Below are 27,021 nucleotides of genomic sequence, written 5' to 3' on the forward strand. Positions count from 1 at the left end.
GGCAGTGAGGGGGAGGACAACTTCAGAAGCCTCAGCAGCAGAGGTTTGTACACCATCCCCAGCACCAAACACCAAGCTCCCTGCCTTTGTCTCCACTTTTCTTGCCCTGCTAGTTTTCATCTGTATATTTGCTACATCTGTTTATTTTGTTGTGCTTTCTGGCCCTCATTCTTCTTTCCCTCTTTTATTTGCTCCTCATCAGAAATGTCTAGCACACAAGGGGGAACAGATTCCTGCTTTCCATATACCAACACTTGAACAGGTAAAATCCCTTTGAGATCCTAGGTCTCAAAACCAGTTTCAGCCTGTGGGAAGTTATTTCTTTGTCTGAAAAGCTCCCATGGTATGTCACTTATAATGGTGCCATTCACTGCTCTCTGCAAACCAGTTGTCTTCATGTCATTTTACTCACCTGTGACCCATATTTTTAAAGAATTTTCATAAGCAAGGTTTGTAAGACATGGTTTCCTGGCACCTACTCAGCTATTAGGCATAATGAAATCCAAACTGTTTATTAGCTCATCCACTATCTTGATTACCCAGAAATATAGCTCAAATTCCAGATGTCCAATTCGCAAACCCAACTTTCCCAACTGTTGGGAAAATGCATATTTCCCTGCCACTGTCTCCATTTGAGACCAATTAGTTGGTTCACTTTTGGACAGTCTACCCCTTACTGGTTTTAGCATGTCTGGTCTATTAATGGTTATCCTTTAGGCAGTGTCCGCTTTTTCCATGCATTTCACAGATACCAACAGATGATTTGTAACCAGTCTCCTCCTTCTGTTGTTCAGCTGTAGGATCTGAACAAAAACCTGGGGCCTTGTGTACCTCTGGGCTTCAGTGACATAATGTGGTGTCCTTGCAACTCTACAACTGGGAAAGAGCCTTTTTACTAGGCTCTGGTAATGTTTTCTTCTGGCCCAGACTCCTATTATAACAAGTTGACATTTTATAGCAAACTTTTTCACTGTACCAGCACTTAACTGCTTTCTTTAGTTTTTGCATTATTGCCAGCTTCTCTTGTTTTACAAACCAAATCTATCACTTTTTCTAATTGTTCCAAAATGCCACAGACCAGACTAGAGTCACCTTTTCCATGTGACATATCTGTGCTTGTGGGGTTCCTGGCAATTAATGTCCATCTTGCTAGCAGCTGCTTGCTTTCCTGATTGCCTGCTGCACAGAAAAACTCAAATGATGGGGCAAATTCCCCAAGTCCTTGGGGTGTCTGATTTCCTTTTGCTGATCTGGCCTGCAAGCTGAAGTCTAGCTAAATGTGTATAAGTTGTTCCACTGCCCATTTATCCTGGGAGTCCTTGTTTGCACCAGATTATGCCAAGAACAGGTCTTGTCTGGTCCTCAGCCAGGCCAGAGAATTCAGCTTTGCCCTTCATGCTAATTTTTTGATCTGGCTCTTTCTGTCTGATGGCTGTCTGTGCACCACATCTCAACAGCTCCTGCAAACTTGGAGCACTTGGTTGTCTGTCGTGGGCTGCTCTGTAGGACAGACAGAGCTGGCTTGTGCAGGCTGCTGCTGGAAACTTCTCCCATTCCTCCTACTAGCCACTCGCTTGGGTGAGACACTGAGCAGAGCCAAGAAGCCTGTTAAGGAGTTTTCTCTCAAAGAAATCAGCTTTTGCATTATTCGAACTGGACAATCTCTCTTCTTCCTGATTGGCCTCTGAGGGTTACAAATGGAGTAGAAAATAGTTTTACTGAGGCCATTTGGCTAACCCACTTGTGCAGCCAGGTGGCTGAGTGAGGTCTGCTCTAACCTCTGCCTCTTTCATTGCTTTCTCAACACACTTTCTGAGATCTGTCATTCCTTACTGCTGCTCATGTCTATTAGCAGGTTTTGGGTTGTCAAGGCACCCTTGAGTCTCCCTGGCTCCATGGAAATCCTCCTCGTTCAGAGCAGACAGGTCTCTGCTTCCAACTATGGGGCTTCCCAGTCTGGCTAGACACTGTGCAGTTGTTGCTCCAAAAGCAATTCCATCTTCACCTACAAGTCATCTCTCCACGATTATCGAGAGATTTCTGGATGCTTCTTCCTTTTTTATGTGATGCATTCTCCCTTACCGATGCCTCATGCTGCTGGCTGTAGGTCAATGGAGTCCTTTTTCCTGAGGGAAGTTGAATGAGTTCAAATGTGCTGAGGCTTGTCCCAGTCCTTTCCCAGCACCATGCCAGCAAAACAGGTAACAATGACATGCTGGCACGCAACAACTCTGTCTCACTGCTGTGAAAGTGGAGGGAGAGAGGAGCACTGGGGAGAGGAGGAGGCGGAAACGTCATGGAGGGTGAGATGGAGGGACAGAGGTAGAGCAAGGACTTTGGTTGCCCGCAGGCTCTGCAGGATGCAGGTGCAGACCAGACATAGCCTGTGAGCCCCATGATTCCCACTTGGCTTTCAGATTTGCTTCTGCCATGGCTGATTTTGAAGGCATCACCATTGCCCTATCTCTCTTGAGCCTGTGCACATACGTCTCAGTTTCTCTTCCTGGAGCCTGACTCTTGCTCCTGATATGCACAATAATGCTTCGCACCCCAGGTTGCTCACCAAAATTCAGAGTGCTGTGGGCTGTGTTGTTTAGGAGGTGGTGGTGATGATAGAATCAGGCTTCTTTTATTACGATACTCTGTCTAAAAGGAATGTGCAGTGTGCAGTGTCCCCAGATGTGGGAGGAATTAGGAGCTGCTTTTTTCAGGTTACAATTGTCTTTTAATCAGTTTAGCCAAAATCTCTCTCTTCCCCCACCCTGCCTCTGTTCTTGGAGCCATAATCTTGATGTCTCTTTAGGCCACGTCTTTAGCTTCTCTCACCTGCTCTGCCTTCTTTTCCATAAACACACAAAACTAATAACCAGTGAGATACGAGACACTTGTAAGTAGACGTTATTTCTTTATATTATTTTTGCAAGAATGCATGTCTCTGCATGGAGGCCACTTTGCTTTTTGTGATTACACAAAGCATCTTGAAGGCTTTTGTCTCTTGTATTTATCCCAAAGTAATGGTGCCTCCTACAGGCCCGCTTGACTCCTGTGAGGATAATCTCAGTGCTTTCCTGGCTGTGCAATTGGCATCTCACTTTAAAGAAACAGCAGGGTTAGTTAGGTTTGTGTTATTGTAGGTTACAGCCATTTAGCCTCAGCGTCACTAATTTGCTTTAGCACTAACTAAAAGGGCATTACTGTGCAGATTACTGCACAGTCAGGTGTTTTCATGGTGACCTTAGTCTAGCCCAGTCAGTTTGCTATCTGCAGACAAACTGCTGCCCTAGCTGAGAACTGTCTTGGGACCATTAACAAAAAGTCACAATAATGTGTAGGTCTTGGAGAAGGAGTATCCTCCTCTGCCTGTCTGAGATGGACTAGCATATCACCATCCAAAAGGCAGCTCAGAGGCTTCTTGTGCCTGCTGTGGGCAGCAAATGGTGCCTTCAACCTCAAGAACAGTCTATCGAGGTACTTCTGCCAATGATAAATTCAATCATTAGCAAAAAGGTACTCACTGGGGACCTCTTCAAGTGTGATGCAAAGTAGCATGGAGGGGGAAAGAGGAGTAGAGAACCAAAGAGTGGCTGGATCAAAGCTCTGACTTTGTAATTCAAAAGGAATGAGCTCAAATCTTTTGAAAGTTACCCATTTGAAAACATTTCTGCTAACTTTTTCCTCACATCAATTTGCTTATAGATTAATTTTCATAAGCTTTCCATGGGGGGAAAATTGATAATGTGACCCAAAATATTTCTTTTCCAAAAATGTCCAAGTTACAGTGGAAAAAAACAGTTCAGCCACATAAAGATGTGATAGTTATAAAAGCAATGTGAAGAACTTGCACAGCTCTCCACCTGCAGCAGCTAATTAAGAAGCAGTGGCTGAAGCCAGGTCTTTCCTCTTGCTCAGAAAGGACTGCTTCCTGTCCTCCAGCACAGCAAGCATTGGGGTTTGCTTCTGTGATTATCTACTGCCTCCAGCAGACTGTCAGCATGGGAGAGACTCAAAAGCCCTTTGCCAGCAATGATTGCTCTTTCTTGGAGGCAGCATATAATTGCAGAATTAAGTCCTAATTCTGTTTTTCTTACAGGATTGCAGACAGGTGAGTGATCAAAGGAGCAGAGTCTTAGGAAAGGGTTAGGTATTTACACAGTCAAATAAACTGTATAAAGAATCCACACCAGCGCTGCTGTGTTAGGTCTTCTACTTCCATGTGGAGGGACAAAGACAGCAGATTGTCCTTGGCCATGGCTCTCTTGTGGCTCAGTTCTTGCATCACAGCAATATTGTCCAGGGTTTCACAGAATCATAGAATGGTTTGGGTTGGAAGGGACCTTAAAGTTCATTTAGCTTGAAGCCTCCTGTCATGGTCAGGAACACCTTCCACTAGACCAGGTTACTCAACGCCCCATCCAGCTTGGCCTTGGACACTTCCAGGGATGAGGCATCCTCAACTTCTCTGGGCAACCTGTTCCAGTGCCTCGCTACCCTCACAGTAAAGAATTTCTTCATAATACCTAATCTAAAACTATTCTCCTTCAGCTTAAGGACATTCTCTCTTGTCCTATCACTACATGACCTTATAAAAATTCCCTCTATGCCCTTGCAGGGCCCCCTTTACGTGCTATAAAGTCTCCCCAGAGCCTTTTCTTCTCCAAGCTGAACAAATCCAACTCTCTCAGCCTTTCCTCATAGGATAGGTGTTCCATCCCTCTAATCACCTCCTCTGGATTTGTTCCAACAGGTCCAGGTCCATCTTACATCAGGGGCCCCAGAGCTGGATAAGGCACTCGAGGTGGGGTCTCACAAGAGCGGAGTAGAGCGGCAGAATCACCTCCCTCGACCTGTTAGCTGTGATTGTTTTGATGCAGCCCAGGACACGAACGACTTTCTGGGCTGCAAACGCCCACTGACAACTCAGTCCAGTCTCTCATTCAGTGGCACCCCCAAGTCCTCTCCCCATTCTCTGCTCAGCCTGTATTTGTGCTTGGGATTGCCCTGACCCAGGTGCAAGACCTTAGGGATCCACAGGGTATCACATATCCCAGAACTTCTAACATCTCTGGGCATTGTCAGTGGTCACCTCTCATTGACTTCTCTCCACCCTTTGCTGCCTCTCTCTGCCCTGCCTACTCCACTATGTTCATACTCTGGCACTTCTCAGGATCAGGCAGGCTGGAGAGGATGCTGAAATCTCCACTGAAAACTAGAGAGCCACCAGTGTTTGGGTACTAGGCACGCAGATTTTCTCATTGCCTGGGGTACGTGTCAACATAAGCCATTTCAGATGGACTCAGAGCTTAAGTAGCTGGGGGCCATAGTCTCTTCTGGGGTTCACATTTGTGATTCATTTTAGTAGGGATCGATGCATGGTCTATATTTGTTTACAAACCATGGCAGTGGTCAACATTTAATGATGCACAGACAAAGACAAGTGCTGGATTTGGAGACTGCGAGCACCGATGAGAGGAGCTGTGCTGCCCTCCTTAACTTTCCACTTACTGCACCTCTGTAGGCACGTGCTGGTGCCTTACATTTGTCCCTCACACACCTTTAAGATCAAAGCCAAAACAGGTCTGCACATCTTTCCCCTTCTCTCTCTCTGCAACATACCTCAAGCTATAACCTAAAGATGGTCTCTGGGTACAACCACTAAATATGGAGTATGATGCATCTTCTTAACTTATTTCTCAGCCACGGTGACCTGAAATGGCTGAACTGAAAACACTTTGTAGCTCTGAACACACAAAAATTTTGAGGAAGGTGCGCTAGTACCAGGAGGAAGGCTAACTGCTTCTTCCTGCTCTGCCCTGGGTGTTAATATTATCCCTTGCTTCTGCACCCGGCAGCACTCAGAGGACTTCAGCTTGTTGGATAGAGCTGGGCAGTGGTGGCAATTTGCTACCACAGTGTGATGGGCATGTCCCATTCAAGGGACAGCAGAGGTCTGAGCAGAGCAGCCAGCTAACGGCTGTGATAACAGAGGTGTTGGAAATGGTCTGGTGCTGCTGTGCTTTACCTGTTATGCATCTCTAAGGGCAGGGTTTCACTGGTGACTGACAACTAAGTGGGGTTTTCTGAAGGTAGGTGTCCACAGCTGTCTGAGGTAAAGGGGAGGTGTAGGCAGTTTGACAAGGAAATTTTGCTTTAGAGGGGGTAGAATCTCTCTGCGGGCTCTGCTGGCAATTTTGGTGAGATCTCCATCACGTCAATGGAGTTCAGCTGCCTGGTTCACATGAAAACCTGCATCTTTACCCACAGATTTGACATCTTGAACTGAATCACATCTGCAGGGCTCAGCAGGACCTGCTCTCAGCAGGAGATGCTCATCCAGCTCTGGGCTGGTTCATGTACCCATAAGCCAGTCCCAGGAGTGCTGTGAAAGCCAGACTGCTATCCACAGTTTGCAGTTAACCTGCCTTCATAGGGTTTGGGTTATCTGTAGTCCCAACTCCTTCTGGACATGTTCCTAGGAAAATCCCGATGGAGCATGCTCAGATGGTGCTCCAAGCACTCAGTGAATGCCCTGTAATACTGGCTGTGGCACCTCTATATGTTCCTGCAGGTAAACAACATGGGAAGGGATCAGACCTGGGCTGACTGTTCTATGCCGGCTGCTCTACATGGCAGACTAGTTCTACTAAGGCCAAAATCTGACTCCATTCCCTGCCTAAATCAAGCCATTCATTTGAACCTGGCCTTCTACCTCCTGGCTCTCTCCTGCAACCCTTAAACATTAGCGTTCATTGCTACCTCTGTCATCATCCCAATGACATTCAGTTGCCTTTAGACAGAGTCTTAAGAGAAAGATATTACTTGGTAGGCTAAGATATTAGGCTGAACCTGAGTAATGTCTCACAGAGACAGATTCAGCAGCTGGCCTCGGAGCTAAGTGTCAGGTCTATTGCCAGCCTCTCCCTGGCAGCAAGAGAAAGCCTAGTGACAGCTTCCTCCTTCCTGTTTGGGGGTTGAGCCTCAAGTTCACCACATGCCCCTGAACTTAGATAGAGAAATTATTTCTTGAAAGCTCCAACTCAGCTGCCACGGCTGTGCATGAAACCAGTTGTCCTTTCTGGTTACTGCAGTTCCAGTGTGCAGCACTAGTGTAGGTTTGTTCTTCACTGTCTGCAGGTGCTGTCCCAGTGCCTTCTGTGCCTTGCACAAAACCAGGCATGACCTCTGCCCAAAGGAATTCCACCAGGCAGCGAGATGTCTAGCTGCTAGAAAATCACCTGCAATTATTCACACCCTCAAAATTGCAGGAGCAAAATGAGAGCCTGCTTTTCAAAATCAGGTCCATTATGTGTCTGCAAAGTATATAATCTCCACATAATTCATCAACACCATTAATCTAAACTCCTAGGTACTGAGCTCAATAGCGCATGTGTTTTCCATGTGTGTGTAATATCAAACAAACCTGTGTTTAACTTGTCAGAATATAATCAACTTCCATTAATTACTTCAGTATGAAGTCTCCAGTACCAATGGTTCTTCATACAATCACTCAAAAAGCTTTTATTGGGGAGCTAAACAGCTCAATAACACTAATTAATTGTGTTTCTTGGACAACTGAGATTGTATAAGTGGAAAGGTGGTTTTGGTACATTTCCCACCACATTGATTTTCACATTTCTGGAACGCATTTCCCCATAATAGTCATTAGTGTACAGAGAGAAGAGTTGGAAAGGTGCGGTAGAAGCACGGCATTCCTAAAATATGATTTGAGATTTGTACTGGATCTGCACTGTTTGCCAGAAATTCTAACTCTGGCAAATAACTTAGCCTTTCTAGGCTGTTTGCCCAATAGGCTGAGTGAAAAAAACAGCAAACCTAAAAATCTGCCAATATTTATGTACCAGTGTGTGATTCAATTGTTTTATTGTAGAGTAAAAGTGACACAAGAAAAAGAGGAGGAGGACGGAAACCCAGCAGGTTTGGGGGGAAAATATGAAGCACTTAAATGTCAGTGTTAAAGAATTTTAAGACCTCTAATTAAACCACCCCAAAATTCACAAGTTCAACAAAACCAAAACAAGAAAGAGAAAGAGCGCGATTGCTCTCCTGGGGCTTGCAGGGCTTTAGTTCTACACATATTTTTCTAATTCCACATAGAGGAACAAAGAATGTGCTTTTCCCACCTGAGACGTGTTGTTTGGTGATTCATGAAGCTTTCTCCCTTGTCTGAAGCAGAGGTTTCTCAGTTACATGCCCCAGGGTTGCACCGCTGCAGAATGGTAGAGAACTGGCTGGGAGGGGGATTGCCAGTGGGGAGGGTGTGAGGCCTGGGGAACATTTTGGATCATCAGGACATTACTTGGTGTCGTGTGTGTATGAATTTATATATCAGGAGTAAATGAATTCTTGCTCTCAATGGCACAGAAAAATAAATAAAAAGCCTCTCTCAGCAGGATTGTGAATGCTGGTTGTGGGTTTGGATTCATGTTTCAAGGCTCCATTCACTACGAGGTTTCATGTTTGCAGGCCCTCTCTGCAGCTCCAGTGTTATCTCAAAAGCACCATCTTTTTGTCCAGACAAAAAGAAGCACTCAAAATGGAAATCTGCTTATGCACAAGTTCATAGCTTTTTGCCTTAGAAGTGTTGGCTTTCCCCTCAACATAGAATACAGATTCCCCTCAATGGAAATGTGCAGCACAGCCAGTGCCTTGGTAAATCAAGATCAAAGTGTCCTTAATTATTCTTATTCAGTAGCTGCTGCTTCTTTAGTAGGAAACATTGTCACAAAGAAGCCACCTGTGCTGTCCTGTGCCCCATTGAGCCAGGCCCTGTAAAAGTCAACTCATCCCTGGAAAAGCTTCATTTACTAGGATGTATTAGGAAGTGCAAGGAGGGAGGGAGAAAAGTCAAAGACAAATGTATTGTAATGGTTTAGGACTTTATATTTTCCCTTGGTCTAAAGGGTAGAGCTAATTCCAACCTGGAATTAACTGAGGAATGAAGTCTGTATTCTCTTTGAAGAAAATAATAAAATATTTAATAAGAGTGATTATCAGAAACTGGAACATCCACTGCTGTGTTGCTTTTGCTGGTAACTTGAAAAATAGGAGAATTGGCAATTTTAAGAAATAGAGAAAAATCCTGTCTTCACATACAATCAGATTGTAATTTCTTAAAAGACCAGTTATAATTCTTGATGTTTCATGCTTTTTCATTCTGACTATGGAGTTAATACTACATTCTCCAGGCAGACTTCTCAAAAGCCATTTGATAAAAAGTTGCTGCCAACAGACAGACAACAGTATCAGTATTATGCATTGCTCCTGCAAAGATCTCATGAGACTTTTCTGCCATTTCCTTAAGTATGTTTTCACAAGTCAGTTTTTGCAACTCTTGTTAAAGGAGTAGAATCTTAATACAAGAAAATAAATGTTGATCTAAATAAAGAACTAGACTTGTAGTCTCCCTGAAATATTGGCAAGTGACAATCAGGGTCTCTTTAATCCCTGACCCAGGAGAAGGTAGAGGGGGGAATTCATGTTCAGTTTCTAACAGGTAATGTATTATGTTGGTCAGATCTTTCAGGTTTAGGACATTTGACTGTTTTCCATCCTTCAGTGATCAGTAGTTTAACCCAGTAACCAGCTCCCATTAGCAGATATTCCTCTTTCCTACCTTGAGAGCCAAAGCCTATTTCTATCATGCTGTACTTGGATCCATTTCAGGTTTCATCATCCTCCTGAACATTTCTGTCCAGATATGCGAGTTCTTTGCATCCAGAATAGCTCATTCAGCACACACAAACAGCCGGACTGTCAGTCTTGGTAGTGAACACCTTGTGAATCATGTAGCTGGCAGAGAAAGGGGGTTGATTTTGCTACAGTCACTGGATTTGATACAATGGTAATAAAATTCTTGTCTCTTTTGTATCAAAAGTGACTTTGTCTCTCTTTGGCTAATGGAATTGCCCATGTTTGCAGAAAAAAAAAATCTTATCGTAGTGAATGTATGCAAGACTCTTAAATTCTGATCTACTTTCCCCTTTTCTATTTCTGGCTCAGTCTCCATCTTTGTATATAGCTTAACTTTGCTTTGCCTCCTACTCCTAGTTTCCCTAGTTTTTTCCCTGCCCCATACTTTCTTTCTGAAGTGAGCTGCTCATACCTAGGAATGTATTCAAAGTATCCCTTTGAGTCAACATACCGAGTCTTTACATTCCCAGCAGAGCTTTCCTGATCAGGAACATTCCTGATGTTTTTTCACAGATCCTGCCAGCCTGTGCACACTCACAGAGCAGCTCTGGGGATTCTCCAGCAGCAATTTTCTTGGCTTTGTGGCGCAGAGTGTGAATCCCTGCTCAGACGACAGGCATTTGTTTTCCTGTTAGTTAGCAGCAGTGACCGCAAAGCAGCCTGTCAAAAGAGTGTCAGTTAACATGTTCAGCAATCCCTCCTGAAGCCTGAGGCAAACTGTGAAATAATTTCTTCCCCTATTGGCATCTTTTGTGAAACTAGAATTCCTCAACATTCACCAGATGCTCTGGAGCAAGTGTTATTTGAAGCAGCTTATAGGATCTGTTCCCGTGTTTTTCTTTGTGGTCTGTCTGCCTGTGTCAGGCTCCAGAAAACAGTGAAAACATTCAGTCTCCCATGACATTGAGTAGAGGGAATATGGCCTAATCCTGCAACACAGCCTTCAGAAACCTCTGTGCAGGAACTCCAGGTTCTGCTCAAAACAAACATACCTTCTGGAGGATTTCTGCCCAAGTATTTTCTATGGAGGCCAAAAGCACTTATAGATCCTTCAGGAGCTGTTCCATTGCACCTAGCTGGAAATTTCCTTGCTTTTTTCTTCTGGCAATTTGGACTTTCATGTTAAATGTACATCCCTCTCTGTCAGCTTCCATGTTTTTCAAGTCTGTTGTCTTCCATCTGGGAGCCACCTTTGTCCTTTATGTTAGACTCTGAAAGGCTGTGAAAGTTAAACAGCCTCCGATGGATGGCTGCCCGGTCTCCTTTGCTGGCTGTCTGGTGGGATCAGAACTCACTGTCCTTCCCCTTCACTCTTAGGCCTGGAATGTAAACACACCTCACAAAAACAGAGGAATAAACCAGCTGCTATTCACTCTTTTAACCATCTATTGAGCAACAGACCTTCATGCCATGTTTACAAGGCAGACTGCTGAAATGGAAAATCAGGGTGGAGACGACCTCGAGAGGCCGTCCTGCCTCAAAGTAGGATCAATTACACCTATTTAATTCCTGATTAATATGTCTCTAACTTGTTCTTAAAAAGGGCTTCAATGAGGGAAAGTCTGCCACCCACACAGACAACGTATTCCAGTACTTCCCCATCTGATCCCCCTTCTCTTGGCATGAACTCACCTACCACCTCCTTTGCTGCAATTAAAACCCATTATTACTCAACTGTACTATGGTACAAAGAACAGATTATTCTCTTTGTGTCTCTGCTGACCACATATACCTGAAGATCATTATCTTTACTACACTTAATAACTCCAGCTCAATCAGTTTTCCCTTCCAGAACACGTTTGCTCCTAATCTAATAACTGGGTGCCAGCTAGGTTGGTCCTTATCTCTTGTAACTGCAGCCCCAACAAAGCTCAACCAAGCAGAAGACATTCACTTCCATTTCATTTAGTACAACACCTACACATATAACCCAGTGTGTAATTTCTTTTTTCTCAATAACAGAATGGTTTTGGATCATCTTCACCTTGTGATCAGTCTTCATCTTCTGCAGAACTCCCAGCTACCTCACCATGCTCTGTGCAGTCCATCCCTTTTGCTCACAGGTCCTTGCAATACACTTGATGAATTCTGTTATTTTTCAGGCCATTTTTCCAATGTATCAAGGTAACTTTAAATTCTAATCCTGGCCTCTGAAATACTTACAAAGAACACCAAGTTGACAACAAAAAATGTAACAGGATTCTACAATGCAAGAGCTCTGCTTTTTCCTCCTCAAGACCACCATGGAGAACAGCGGAGAGCAGGAGCATGCCCCAGCAGCAGCAGCCAGAGGCCTTTTCCAGGCTATATGCCCTGTAGGAACTGGTTGTATAAAGCTAATACCACATATTGTACAGCTGGGGAACCTTTACTTTATTCCTTCAGACAGGCTATTGATGAAAATACCGAACACAAGCCACCAAGGACAGACCTCAGTGGAAGTCCTTGATGTATACTTCCATTTTGACAATGAATACCTAATAACTTCTCTGAGTTTTCCACTTGTTTTATACACTCTCAATGGCAATTTCAGCTCCATGATATTTCCTCCGCTTATTTATAAGATAGTCATATAAGACGTTGCCAAAAGCCTGAGTCCCAGTAGCTGTCTGATCTGTTGCGAATCTTCCACAAATGCAGTTTGCTCTACTGTCACAGAAGGAAATCAAATTGATTTATGTGATTTCCTTATAAGAAGTCCATGTTGACTGTTACTTTCCATACCTTCTTGCCTTATGCACAGCTTGACTGGCTGTTCCTGCAGATCCCTGAGATGTCAGCCAACTGTCTGGACTTTGCCAGTTTGTCCCTCATATGGATGGGCAGCACATGTTTTGGAGGATCAATTGACACCCTTGTATAGTGCAAACAGCCAGATATGGGGCTGTTTATCCTGCCCTACAGGATCAAGAGCAGCTGTGTCTCTTACTGCCCCACTATTATGAAGAAGGTGTGGCCAGGATCAGGGCACAGGTGAGTCTCCAATGTTTGTTCTGGTGGTTTCCTGGTTGATCTGCAGGGACTGAAGTGGGTGAAACACAGATGAAGGTGATGTGGCCGCATCTCAGAGCACTTTGCCCTCCTGTTTGGGTCAGTGCAGCAGTGCCTCAGGCTAGAGTGATGCTGAATCACCAGCACCTGAGGGCTCAGCGTGTCTCTGAGCTGCAGTTTCTCTGAAGTATAGTTCCTCCCTGAGCAATGGAAGCTATCAAAACAAACTACTGAAAGCAAGACATAGAAGTACTTCACCAGAATTCTCAGTAAAAGGTGAAAAATGGAGTCTCTGGGATCTTTCATGCTCAAGTGGAAACCAGTATCAAAGCTCCATTGGTTTTGATGAAAGGAGAATTCAGGCCAGGGGCTGTGACATTTAAGACTTCACAGATGAAAAAATAATGACTCCTCCTGGTTCTACATGGGACTGGTTTTCTTTTCATTCTCATAGAACAAGCAAAAAAAATTACACTTGGCCTTTGGTTTCCATGCTACTATTTTGTTGCTGTTAAGGGAATGCAGTAAGAAGTAGCTCAGGATTAGTTTACATAATAATGTTTCCACATGCCTGTATTTAATTTCTAGTTGTAAATCCAGGTTCTACCAAATCCCACTCTCATGCTGGTACATGTCCTTGTGAAACAGATAGAGGGAATATTTGATGTTATAAATTGGGTATAGAGTTCCCACCCCAGCTGCCCATTAGGAAATCTCAAAAAGACCGCAACCTTCTTGTATTTTTGTTCCTGAAGGGGAATCTGATTGATACTTCTTAGAAGATGTTTGATATTGACTGCATTGTACAGTAATGTCTATATAGTTGTTTTCATAGGAAACACTTGTTGCAAGTAGCCTTGTTTGAGATAGCAGTAAGAGAAATGTAGTCTTCCAGGAACTCAGACCATAAAGGAAAAGCTTTTAAATAAAAAGGTGAAAGAAGGTGGATAAATATAACTTCTAACTGTGTAACACTTCACATACTTCAAAGTGACAAAAGCACCAGACTTTCCAACTGAGTCTCTTCCAATTTGGCCCTGGACATGGCCTGATGGGGTTATGCCAGTCTGGCAGGCTGCTCTCAAGAAGACCTTTCTGCTGTCCACCTACAGACACCCTTCTCAACAGATGTCAGCTTAAGGACTATAGTCAGGGGTTTAAGAGACTGGAATTGACTAAGATTTTCTTTGCTCTACATCTTGAAGCATGGTGAGGTACTGTTGGCTATCTGTTGGGGTTTTTTTCCTCGCTTTTTTTGCATGTGGTTTCACTGCCAGTGAAAGGTTGGTGCAAATCTTGGAGCGCTCTTGAATTTTCTGGTTGCTATTACACTGCTCACCAAGAAATACATTTATTATTCCTGTTGCAGTCTCTTTTTAAGAGATGGGGATGCCTTCTTCAGTCTTCTTGCTTTCTCTCACTTTCTCTATTATTTGTAATCAACATGCATGAACATCACATGAGTTCTTCCATTACCACAGTGGGTGTCCGCTCTCCAAGGTTGGGAAGTACTAGCAAATGCTGTGCTCACTATCGTAATTTTCTGTCTGAATGCAAATTCCTTTCAATATCCCAGATTGCAGCAAAAGTCTCACAGTTTCTCTTAAACCTGATGTTTTTTGAAGGCAACAGGACACTGATACAAAGGTGACCTACAGCAAAAGCAGCATTGTGCTTGCTGAAATGATTCAGCATAAAACCAGTACTCTCAAAATGAAGTACTGAGATACAGACTTTTATATCCACAGGTCACCATGCAAAAGTGCTCTCTTCAAGACACTGAGCATTAAAAGTTCTTCCGTGTAACTCTGGAGGGTGTATTTTCACATCCTGTACATATTTTTGAAATGGTAAAATCCTCTTTTGTTGTTTTAAAATGGGTTATATTAATATATAAACAAATTAATACAAATAGCCAAAAGGACATTTTTAAAAAGTCAGTAAACACAATGTGGAAACCTCAATATTTTAGCAAGTTTCAATGATTTCTATTTTGGTGTTGATGTCAATCTTTTTTACTATAATTATCTTACATTTTAGGACAACAAAAGTAAATTTGAAAAACTAGACTTCTTCATTAAAAAAAAAAAAGAATTGGGGATTTGATCATCTCCAAGCTTTCTTAAAAGAAATCCAAAGAAATTAAACACAGTTGTCCTGTTCCACAAAATGTTTCCAGTTTGCTGACCTGGCACCTAATTCACAAAGATCTAGCTGAAATACTGCTGACCATTTTTCATGACTACACTGGCTGCCACTGAGTACTTGGAAGATTTTAAAATCCGGTCACATATTTTGTGGCCATTTCACAAGATTCCCAAAGTTAAGATTCCCATTTTAAGAGCTGCCCAAAGCATGTACTTCAGTTATGCACTCTCACTCCTTCCTAGGAATAGAATTTTTCTCTGTATGTGAAGAAAGCAAATAGGAATAGGAAATATACCCTTGAAGAGGAGCCTATCTGTGCAGTCCAGTGAAGGCACTGAAGACTCCATTGTGGTGCCTTGTCTTGTTGGGGTTGTCTTGTGCTGCATCGCAGCACAGGGTTGTCTTGTGCTGCATCGCTTCTGGATTTCTTCTGATTGTGATGAGCACATTCTTTCCAGTTTTCAGGTCTGGTAGAAAAATTCTTTAAAAGGTGCAAGAAAGGAGCTTAAAACCCCTTAGAGTGAAGATTCTCATCCTCACACCAGTTAGTATGAGGAAGGTCAGGCAGCTTTGCTGAACACTCACAAGTCACAGGGTACTGAAACACCTTATCTTATGCCTGAACGTGTGCATCCACAAATTCCTAGACAGCAATAAGTCTTTCTTAAAGGCACATTTCACGCTTCCTACGTGCTCCAGTGTGCTCCTCAGTTGATTTTGCAAAGGAAGGCAGGTAGTGGTGGCCTGAATGCACTAAATCTCTTTGTGGTTTTGGTCCTAATGGCTTGTTCCTTGAGAGTGTGGTTTCTCTTCCTCAACTTTACCTGTGTCAGATTTGGGCATCTGGTCTCAGTAGCTCATTCTCCTGCTGTAGTCAGTGAAGAGATGGAAGTGCTGCAGAAGGTGATACCTGCTCTGGGACACATGACTGAGATGAAATTTTAAATTATACTTAACATCAGATACCTACAGTTCCTTAAGTGCATCAAACCGAGTGTGCCACTTACAAAACTGCACTTCTCTCTCCTATCATAGCAGCAGGGTGAGACAATGAGGGACATCTTAAGATGGGATTCCCATCTCACATTCCCTGGTGTTTAGAGCATCCCCAACCAAGAGTCAGCTTTTCTGTACAGACTAAACTCAGGATGAGACTTGCCTGGGCTCACACAGGAAGCCTGTAGCAGAAAAGGGTCTGTACTCCAGTTCTTCACCAACAATCTTTCTTATGCTCAAGATAATGTGCCTTTACTGTAAAGAAAGAAATGTCCCTAATTTGTGGTTATTTACAGCACTGTAAATCAGGCACATGCCACAAAGTACCAATAAAAATTGCTTAAAATCAGCCTTAAATAGCTAAACTCTCAACAGCAGCTCATAAAATGAGACTTGGCAGTTCTTAGGTAGTTATGGTTAAATTGACAGTCCTTTTGGGAGCTAAGATAGCCAAAAGCAGTAGTAGTTAGGAGTGAAGTGATAGATGGTGGAGATTGTTGGTTGAAGAGCCTCTATTGCACACTCCTGAAGCTTCATATGTTCACTGGCCCTGGACTGGGAGAAGGGAGATACCAGACTTTGTCACTGAACACCAGCTTGAATCATGTATCCTTCGCCTGTATGGCTCTAGAAACTGCAAAGCCAGAAGAATGAGCTTTGGCGTGAAGGATTCCATTGCTGCCTGCATGCAACAGGAGACTTTTCAGGCAGGAAGAAAGATAGAAGGACAGACAAGTCCAAAGCAGGCTGAAAGGAAAGGAAAGAAAATCTGGAGAAGGGACCAACACCATGAACAAAAAAAGCCCATCCGTAAAGAAACCAGATCTCAGCTCCTTTTAAAAAGTCAGGTGCACAAGTTATATTAGCCTCAAGCCAGGTCTAACTTCCGCTGCCAATAACCACTTCCACTGCCAATAACCCAAGCTGACATAACAGCAACATTAAGGAGGTTTGGGGTTTTTTCTCTGTTGCATTAGGCATTCATGTCTCTTTTCCACGTCTTTTTTTTCTCTTTTTTTTTTTCCTCAAGGTACTTGTATTTTAGCCAACCACCTCCCTTCTTGTTAAACAAGAGGGGTTTCAAGATGGGGCCCAAACCTAAACACTGGCTCAGCAACCCAGCACTATGAAAGATGTGGGTTTGGGTCGCAATTCTGCTGCTAATGAGAATCAAGCACACCCGGGCACTGGCAAACCAGCTCATAAAACAGGAGCTCGCATCCAGGTTGGATTTCTGTAGCCTCCCTTGCAGTGTGTCAATGCAGTACTTTCATGCAATTCAGCCCTTTGTATCACGCCTCATCTCCCTTTCCTGCACTAGCTAGCTAGGCTGGCTGGGTGTTTAACCAGAGCAGCTCCCAACTATTAATGTCCTCCTACACACAACAGCTCAGCCACACAAAGCTGTATTGCTGTCCTCTTTGAAATGCTGCACCAAAGCACAGAGAAATTTGTGGACACTGTGAACAAGTGAAGGCATAGAACAAGCAATGGCCCAAAAGCGGCACAGACATATTCACACCATGCTGAGTCCAGTCCATGCTCTGCTGGGGACCTTGGTGTAGCAGCTCGGGCTTGATGACAAACTTGGTTACCCAGTTTCTGAACCAGGCCAAGTTTCTGTCCAGATGCCTCAGAGTAGGCATGCACTTCTGTCTGCACTTGGCCATAGAAACATGACTTGGCCCTTGGCCCTTCAGAAGTACTTGGATTTGTCAGCTCAGGAGTCTGTAAGCACCCTTTGAGGTGCTTTCTGATTCTCCAAGAGTCTCATAGTTTGTTCACAGTAACACAGGAATGAAAACAGGGGCCTATCATACTTAAAGCTATCACTGTGACCACTGAACTGGTGCCCACTGGACTTCATAGCTGCTTGTGGAGTACTGGAGGATCTGGTATTCTCAGTTTATGCCAAATCTCTATTTCCCAGCAAATAACAGGCCCAGTTTAAAGAAAGTGTGGTCACATTGAGTGGGTGCACACTTTTGTTGGAGGTTTCACAGCAGAACATGGGGTTTCACAGCAAGAAACGTTGGTATGTGTGAGAAAGTCAGCCAAGATAGAAGACAGCTGCACCCTTCCCTTTGCCACGCACCAAGGGGGCATCTGGGGCAGTGCCCAGACCCAGGAGCAGAGACAAGCTTTGCTGTTCTGCTTTTCTCTTGTGGCAGTATAGGGATAATGGCTCTGCCAGGGTTGCTCTGAGGTCCTCAGAGTTGTTTTGAATGCAGAAATTACGAATAAGACTTGTATAGTCCTAGTGGAGCTTGATTTATAGGAGCTTTTCTGCAGCTTTGGAAAGTGCATGACTAGATACATTTACTCTCATCTTCAACCCCACACAGGAGATTCACCAGCAGATACAGCCATCTCGCCCAGCCTTTGAAAGCCATGCAGAGGAATATGGCTTGGGACTTTCTCAAGACTGAAAGAAACAGAGGCAATATGGAACCTGAAAGTCTCTGGAAGGATTCATGAAGGAGGATCTGAGTTTGGTGGCTGCAGTTCACCTACTAGGCAGTGCCTTGGTAGGAAGGATACAGTGTGCCCCACTGGCACGCTTCCTGACCAGCTTTGAGCGATTCCTCATGCCAGTATTCACTCACTGTGGTGAAGCAGGAGAGAAGGCAGTTCCCTGGTACTTCAGAGATCCCCAGGGCAGCCACAAACTCCTTTCTCAGGTGCAGGGCTACTTTTTACTAAGGCAGAATGATTCCCACACTCTCCTATTGCTGGGGTACAAAGGGGTACAAAGAAGGACTTCCTGAGCATTAAGAGTACAGTGAATTCAAGAAGTTCATTATTATTTTTATAATCAAAGCTGCTTCCTGTAATAGCATCTCACATTTGTTTCTCCACTGATGGATCTCCACTGATGGATAGTTTAGGTAGATAAAAATATAATTCATCAAAGCCAGAGAACATAATCAAAATCTATCAGAGTAAAGAGATAATTAAGAAACAGGTTTAAGTCCACATAGCCTTTCCCCTAGCCAAAGCTAAATCCATTCTTCCTAGCACAGTACAGACATTCTATGAAGCTCCTTTCCCTATCTTCTCCTTCTAGCCCATAGTTCAGTTGTTACTTCATGCACTTGTATGTGGGCATCCAAGTCTAGCTGCCATCCTTTGTCAAACCCCAAGTTAAAACTTAAGCCACCAAGTTATCAAATATCCTCAAAATGGCCTATGTGTTGTCCTGGGATAGTGTCCCTGCTGGAACTGCTTCACTTGACATACATATTTATACATTAGCCCACCAACGGAGGTTGCAGCTCTTGTATGGTGCTGGAAGAGGAGACTGTAATCCTGATCCCAATGTATATTCTAACTACTGAATAGAAAATTGGAGCTCCCCTTACTCTCAGGGGTTTATAAGGGGTTGCGAGTCCTCAGCTTTTACAAACGGTATGACAGAGTAGATGGGAGTGGATTGAGTTCTTTTTTCATGTCAGACTCAAGTACAAAGTATATGCCAAGTATCTCAGCATCATTAGTATGTGGGTGCTTTTACACATTTCCAACAGCAAAAGTCAGGCTGTACATATTCCCTCAGGAACTCACGTATCAACTGAATATCGAGATCTTCACTGATATCTGGGATGTCCACAGATGTTACAGAGTGTACAAAGATCACAGATCAGTAGGAAAGAAAACCTGAAAGTGCTGACTGCCCACCAAGCCTTAGCTATCACCCCTCTCATGCAAGTGGAGCAATTTTAAGTTAGGAGACCACTTGCACTGGGTTTCTACTATGACCACTGAGCTTCTGGATGGGTTGATTGCATCTCCTTCTCCACAGAGGTTCCACAGCTGAGTATCCACACAGGGTAATGTAGGCAAATGTAGTCTGTACTCCCACAAGAACCTAAATGACCAAGTCTTTCCCAACTGATGGACCTTCTGCAGTGACTCAGGTCAGTGATTAGATAGGGCTTCCCTCTGCACTCCTCCAGTGCAGAGGATTTATAAGCATCATGCCATGTTGTCATTAGCAGTCACTACCCTAACCTTGCTGCAGTTATTTTCATCACCACTTCACAAAACTGTGTACACAAGGTGTGTTAATCAGAAAACTAATATTTCTGTTTCATCTTTGTCTGTCACATGCTTGTATCTCAGTATAGAGAAAGCCTGACTATTACAGGAATCCAGAAATGCAAATGCCTAAGGACAGATAAATGAATATTTAATTCAAAACAGCAAGATGTTGTTTGCAGTTATTTATTTTACTAAAACGGTTACATATGTTGAAACAAAGAAGAGCAATAGTAATAATATTTGTTTTTCCAATATCATAAATAATTATTGAGTTTTCATTAGCTGTTGGCTCAGCACTGATCATGACTTTCGTTATTTAAAAAAAGACACATAATTCATTAGAATTTGTGTTTTCAGAAAACTCTAAAGCAGCAGTAGAAAAAAATAAATTAAAGGAAACGGTAACAAGAAATTAGGCCAAGTATTTCTTAAATTTAAAACCCACTTGATGTGTTATACAGTTATTCTTGTGCTTTGATCATTTGAAAAAAGAACCATTAACAAGTTGTTTATACAATGGCTTGTCTTCTCCAGTTTTACTTCAGAGAAGTCCCCAAAAGTACCTTTTTACACGACAAATTTTGTTGTCGTTTATACAGAAAAAAACACTGAATATTTCTAACAGAAAAGTTTGTCAAAACCATGAATTTATTGTCACAAAATATTTAATACCAGAATAACTTATAATAGTATGAACAAAAGTGAAGTATTAACTCTCTGCTATTAGTTATAAACTCACATTATTATGTCAAAATCCAGTAAAGTATCAAAAATTAATGTCATGGAATCTTAGACACATAATGATGCAAGTCAGTAAAACATATACTTCAACTGTTCATACAGTCACAACATACATTTCTTGCTTGGCACTTTAAGTCAATGCAAATCAGCAATTTAGAAAACAAAGTAAAAATATATATGTACAAAATATTTTCATATCAAATCATTTTCATTGTACACTAAATAAACCCAACAATGTTATGTTACATCAAGAAGTTTCCTAAGAAGTCACACCAAGGCTGATATTTGCAATGTATCTTGACTATTTTAGTGCAACTGAAACAGCCTCTACTTGGAAGTTAGTTTCATCATTAGCATAGTCCTGCTTCCATTGAAGTGGGAGTTCTGCCATTAAACTCAGCAGGAGCCAAACTAAAGTCTTGTCTTGTTCATTGATGGCTCACCAAAAAGAGAAACAAGGAAAGGGATAACTAGGAAAAAACCTGACAGGATACCCACAGGAAAAAATCCAAATCCTAGCAACAATCAGCTCTTTTCCAGTTTTCTATAACCGATTCAGTATAAATTGGTTTTGGCTTTGCCACTGTTTATTCAAGCACTGTAAACCTCATTAGACTATTGTTATATGATTTAAGAATAACTTGTACACCTCCAAATAAAATTTAAAAATAAACCTGGTTTTATGCTAGTTATTACACTCAATAGCAGTCAACTTTAGAGACATGACATTTAATACATGGTTTAGTATCTTCTTAAAATGTTTCTGCCTTAAACACTGAGATTTTTCAACATTTCAGTTCCTACTGTGATTCTACCTTGGGCTTTGATAGTTTATATTTCAGATTTTTCTCACTGAAATATGAAATGTCAATCAACTGTCCTCATTTATGCAGTACATACAAAATAAAAATGTTTAAACCACATTAAAGGAATATGTTCCACCATGGAAATATTTTTGAATTCCATTGCAAATAATAAATGGCACTATAGATTTCGTTTTGTACAAGAAGAAAAAATCAATTTTACTTCTATCAAAATTTCAGTAAGTCACTAGTAAAGCTTTAAAATTATAGAAATTTGATTTGAATTTATAGCTAGTTTGGCTAACACCTTCTCAACTAGAAATCTTTAATGAGCAACACAGCTGGGTGCATAAGTTCAAAAGAATCTGAACAATTAACTTATTTCCTAAATTTTTGTGTTCTAGAGTATTGCACTTTTCAAAGGAATGATTTTGGTATTTTAATATACTGCATATACAGGTAAGAAACATGCATAACAACCTCATTGTCACTTTGACAAAACTTACTGTACAATTTTTATAACACTGTTGATTAAAAAAAAGAGAGAATGATGTAACAATTTCATTAAGACTCATCAATTTGTACAAGTCAAATAAGCACAACTTTCCAGGGCCTTCAGCAGTAATGTGTTTAGCCCTCGGCTGCTTAAGCCCACTTGGAATAATATACAAAGTTTAAGCATTATGGCATTGTCATTTTGAGGCATAACACTGTTGTACTATGCCCACGTTATAGCTTATTTTTTCAAAGCAAGGCACTTACTGTAATAGCAATGCAAACATCTTATGCGCACTTTGATTAACATAAAATAAGTTAATGTTCTGATAAAAACAGTTTTTTTATAATTTACATGCCTTTTATAGAAGCAATTGAACATTTCATTTAATACAATGGAAACGTCTGAGTCAGAAGGGACCTTAATTTTTTTAACTGACCATCCTATAAAAGGGGATCTATTTTCCACATTTGCCTCATATCTGTGAATCTGATTTTGCTGAAAACCAATCTTGTGAGGAAAATGTCCATTTGACATAAAAAAGAAAAAGGACCCATCTCTCAAAACTGCTGAACTAATGGCACTTTAACAGTCTTTACTTCTGATATATGTGATGATTTCTGAATGATGCAGCTGGTAGTTCCCTGCAGTTTATCCTTCCCCTGGGCAAGGTTCGTTAGGGCCATAGCTGCGTTGATCTCCTTCCAGTATGTTTCATCTTTGCTGGTTCCTTTTCTGTTAGCTGCACTAGATTCAAGCAATAACAAATATTTACACATACAGCTTACATAGCTACATGATATCAGGAAAACCATAATAACAGCAATCATTTTGGAAAACTGTGAAGTCCCTTACCTTTCACACTTATTTGGTCCATTCTCCAGATTTTCTGAAAACAGGAAAAAAAAAGTCTATTTTATTTTAATAGTTTTAAAAACAAGAACGTGCAGGGAACAGGCATATTGAAAAAGGACCCAAGATTTATTAAATAATTGATACCAGATTTAAAACAAAATTTTGCTTTGACACATAAAAAGGACAATGGTCTAGTAACCATGGTGGTAGTGGATCAACGGTTGGACTTGATGATCTCAGAGGTCCTTTCCAACCTGGCTGATTCTATGATTTTATGACAAGTTTCATGCAAGCATCTGCCTGGGGAAGGCTACACTGAGCTTGGAGCAGGGCACATGCCAACCAAAAACGCTGTGGAGAGGTTCCCAAGACACGACTTTACAAAAATAGGCTTTTGTGAAGCAGAACCTCACTAAACCTCACTGTGAACCAGAACTGCACTGGCAGAACTTGTACTGAACCTTGCCCAGCATATCCCACACCAGACTATGCTGAGGAAAAACTTATCTTGGCAATAGTGAGAATAAAGCTGGTCTTGAAGGTTCACCTACATTTTGCAGGGTGATAAAGCAGTTTTTAAAAACATAAATCCCCTGGACATAAGGAATTGCAAAACCTAAAAATAAAAATCAGCTTCATTGCCCTTCAGTGAATGCCTTCTTGTATGCACTAAAAATAGGACTCTCACCCATGCACACGTGTGCGTGTTTTAATGTGCCCCTCACCCAGACTGTGCCTCAGTCCCAGAGGCAGCCTGAGAAGGATACAAGTAACAAGCACACCTTGGTGTTTTAACCGTGAGGGTTAACAGCCTTCAAAGATGAAATTGCATCACAGGCATAAGCTACACTTTCTCATCAAGAGTAACATTTGTTCATTCATTAAATCCTCACATCGCAGAGAAGCCAGAAATATTTAGCAGGCAGAAATGCCTAAGCTTTATTCAGCGGGTTTGCTATCCTGACACAGAAATACATTATAGAGGAACAAGAAGCTGATGCCCACTGCAATATGCAGGAAAACAAGTCAAACGAAAGGAATGGCAACAGCATGAGCACTAATGGCTCCAAGACCCCAAAAGCCTCTAAACACAGCATAAATCTCATAAAGTAACACACATCTTTATGAGATCAGATTCCCAACTACAAATCAACATTACTGCTAGATTTCCACTAGATTATTAATTAAAAGTTGATCTTGTCCTTAAGCAGAGCTTCCAGTGGAATAGGTGCCAAAGCACATGGCACCCCTTGGTCGCCTTCCACTTATGAGCAACCTTGCCCACCACAGCCAGCAGCCCCATTGTCTTATACAGCCAATAACTCAGCCCAGCCACACTGCCTAGCACATGCAGGTGACCACTGGAAACCACAGTCTCACCAAAGAAATGCAGGGAGGCCACCTGTAATTTCAGAGGACAGCTGTTTGCCAAGCTGTTTGGCTTAGCAGGCTTCCATGCTTTCGCAAAACAGCTTTATAAAAAAATGTTCACAGATGACCAACATTTAAGTTTTGTTTTAAAAACACACATCTTAAATCAGTATCTCTTAAGCATTCCTAGATCAATGCTTGAATGGGATTCGAAAAGGGGAAGTTGAATCTATGCAGAGGACAACGAACAAAGGAAAAAAGAAACATTTGATCCAGAAAGAGGTACTGAATGACACAAAAAGTCTTCTTCTTAACACTGTACTTGGCTACAAAGAATTTTTCAGCCCTGCTTCATTGTTTTTTTAATTAGAGACAATTTTCAAGAAAAGGTTTGGACTGAATAGGTCAGTAAGCATAGAAATGGAAATGGCATGTAATAGGGAACATCATTGCCAGAGCAAACCTGGATATAAATACACCTCTCTCCAGCATCTGTCAGTTTCTTTCACTGCTGGAAAATATTTCCTATGAACAAAAAAATTGCTTGTACAAACTTGTGAGAAAAGTAGGTGTGAATGGTGACACACATTCCAATTCCAGCATTTATTTGAAGGAGTATTTGCAAATATTTTTTACTGGTGTTTAGCCAGCCCTAAATGAAAGCTGTCTGCCCATGGTACATAAAAGCAGTAGAAAAACTAAAAAATAAAATCCAGGAGGAAAGAGCTGCCCATTCTTTAACTTTGCTGAAGATGTTTCCTGAATGACAAGTCTTTTCCTATTCCATTCAGATTTTACATTTTTTCAAATAAATAATTTATGTCAAAGAAACTCGAAACTGAGTTACAATATCATTGATAATTTGCAAAGCTCTTGCTAATAACTGCTGTAAAAGCATATTAGTACAATGAAGTCTGAAAATCCATCATTTCGAAGCACAGGTCCCCTTTTTCTTGCCAAAAATTCTTTTCTGCTATACCAAACCTCTGACAGCATACCTCAGTTTGCACTACCATAGCATCCAAGCAGCTCACATCTGTCTGAACCACCCTTAGTGAAGGAAATAAGCATTACCATCATTTTCTGGTTGGGGATAACCACGCTGAGAGAGACAAAGACCATTCCTTACGCACTTCTTGACATCTTGCCAGCCAAACTAACTTGATCCAACTCAAAGCAAAAGTGGGGTTCACCTCACATGCCATGAAACTGCCATCTAAGTCATGTGTCTTTACCCAGATTACTTGTCCAGGCTCCATTCGTAAACAACAGATGTCCCCTAAGAAGTGGTTTCAGTCCATTTATCTAACACCGCAGTCCAACATCCCCGAATGCTGCTGCAAAGCCAGATCACTAAGCAAGACCTCTTCTGTGGCCACTCCTCACACAATTTCCCTTTGGACAGTATTATCATTCATGTGGATATGCTATGAACTGGGTGAGAGAGGACTACATCTCTCCTTTGGATATTTAGTACATCCATAATCCATATCTGTATTTGTATATAGATATTTAGTACACTGGTAGTATAACTACAGCCTTAATGGTTTAGCTCAGCCTGGAAGAAAGGTAGTCTGGTCATGTCTGGCTCTTCACCCACCAGAGAAAGAATACAGATGACAAAATTTTATCGAATTTATAATGACAACATTCCTAACATTCCTATTACCTAACATTCCCAACATTTTGCTTTTGTTCATATTTTGTAATCTATCTGGTCTACCCTCAACTACTAATTAAAGCTTCTGATAATTAAAGCTTTTGATATTTGACATATCTGCACAAGAATTGCAAAGTATATTTCAACAGTAAAAGCAACATTTTGGTGAGATAGTTTCATGAAAATAATCAAAGAACAGCATTCTCAAAATGGAAAGTGTTCAGTTTCTTGACCGTCACACAACATGTTCCTAGATTTCGTCTCTGAGGCCATGAGGAAATGGCGCTAGGGCTGGGTAACTTCTCTGGAAATGGTGACAGAAGGAATGGAAAAATGATGCAGCATACTGAATCTCACTGAGCAGCCTCTGCTAAGGACTCACTCCAGAGCAAGTGCTAATGGGCACTTAACTCATGAGCCCTCTCTCAGTACACCAGAAGCAGCACTTTATAGGAGGTACCAAGGATGTACCACAGCTGTCATATGCCACCAAGTGCTCACATGCCTTAGGTGGCAGCCACCTCTGCTCTCTTCTGAAGGAGTGTCACCATCTCACTTGGATCAAGGCAGGCTGTCACACAAACTTAAAACCCTACACACTTGTCAAGGTTAGATCAATGTGTCAAATGGCTCCAGGGAAGGCCAATGCTGATGAATTATTGTATTCCACACTATTCCCAAGACTTATTCGAAAGGGTAAACAATGGCGTTTACCCTACTACATACATACATAAATACAACTCAACAGCATAAAACTGGCCAGCACAAATAACTTTCCTGAACAAACTACAGTTGTGTTCAATAGCATATTTATTAACTGAAACCCAAAAGAAGCTGCTGCCGAAGGTGTTTTGTTTTGTCTAGAAAGGATTATGCTTCTTGTCAAAGGACGTCTGTAGGCTTTCAGCATATACTGAGATCCTATAGTAAATCTACCTAATATTAAACATCAGAAATATCTTTTTGTAACAAGTTCAGAAATCACTTAAAACAGCTATCACTTGCTCTACAACCAGAAAGTTTTAAACACTGTGAAAATGGAAACTCAATCATTTATAATTAGGGATTGTCATTTATACCTCATTTTCTGGTGCTTCATTCTGCTCCCAGTTACAGGCATCCAGAGAATCAGCTTTTGCCCAGCCAGGAATGTCTCATTCTGCTCTCAACATCCGCTCAAAGAAACCAGCTAGGTGGGATATTTGTTCCCT

General features: G+C 41.9%; 1 protein-coding gene across 2 annotated transcripts in view; it reads right to left on the reverse strand.

The window, feature by feature from the left end:
- Positions 1-20,057: 20,057 nt before the first annotated feature.
- The window catches only part of MKX (mohawk homeobox), a 49,630-nt gene continuing 42,666 nt past the window's right edge, over positions 20,058-27,021 (reverse strand). For both annotated transcript variants that reach the window (XM_027686984.1, XM_027686983.1), the window contains exons 6-7: positions 22,780-22,813; positions 20,058-22,671 (exon numbers count right to left, since the gene is read on the reverse strand). In XM_027686984.1, the coding sequence (XP_027542785.1) occupies positions 22,485-22,671; positions 22,780-22,813 (221 nt within the window). In that variant the 3' untranslated portion in view covers positions 20,058-22,484. The remainder of the gene's footprint in view (positions 22,672-22,779; positions 22,814-27,021) is intronic.

The sequence above is a fragment of the Neopelma chrysocephalum genome, unplaced genomic scaffold (assembly GCF_003984885.1).
Source record: "Neopelma chrysocephalum unplaced genomic scaffold, ASM398488v2 Primary Assembly neopelma1_72, whole genome shotgun sequence".
NCBI lineage: Eukaryota > Metazoa > Chordata > Aves > Passeriformes > Pipridae > Neopelma > Neopelma chrysocephalum.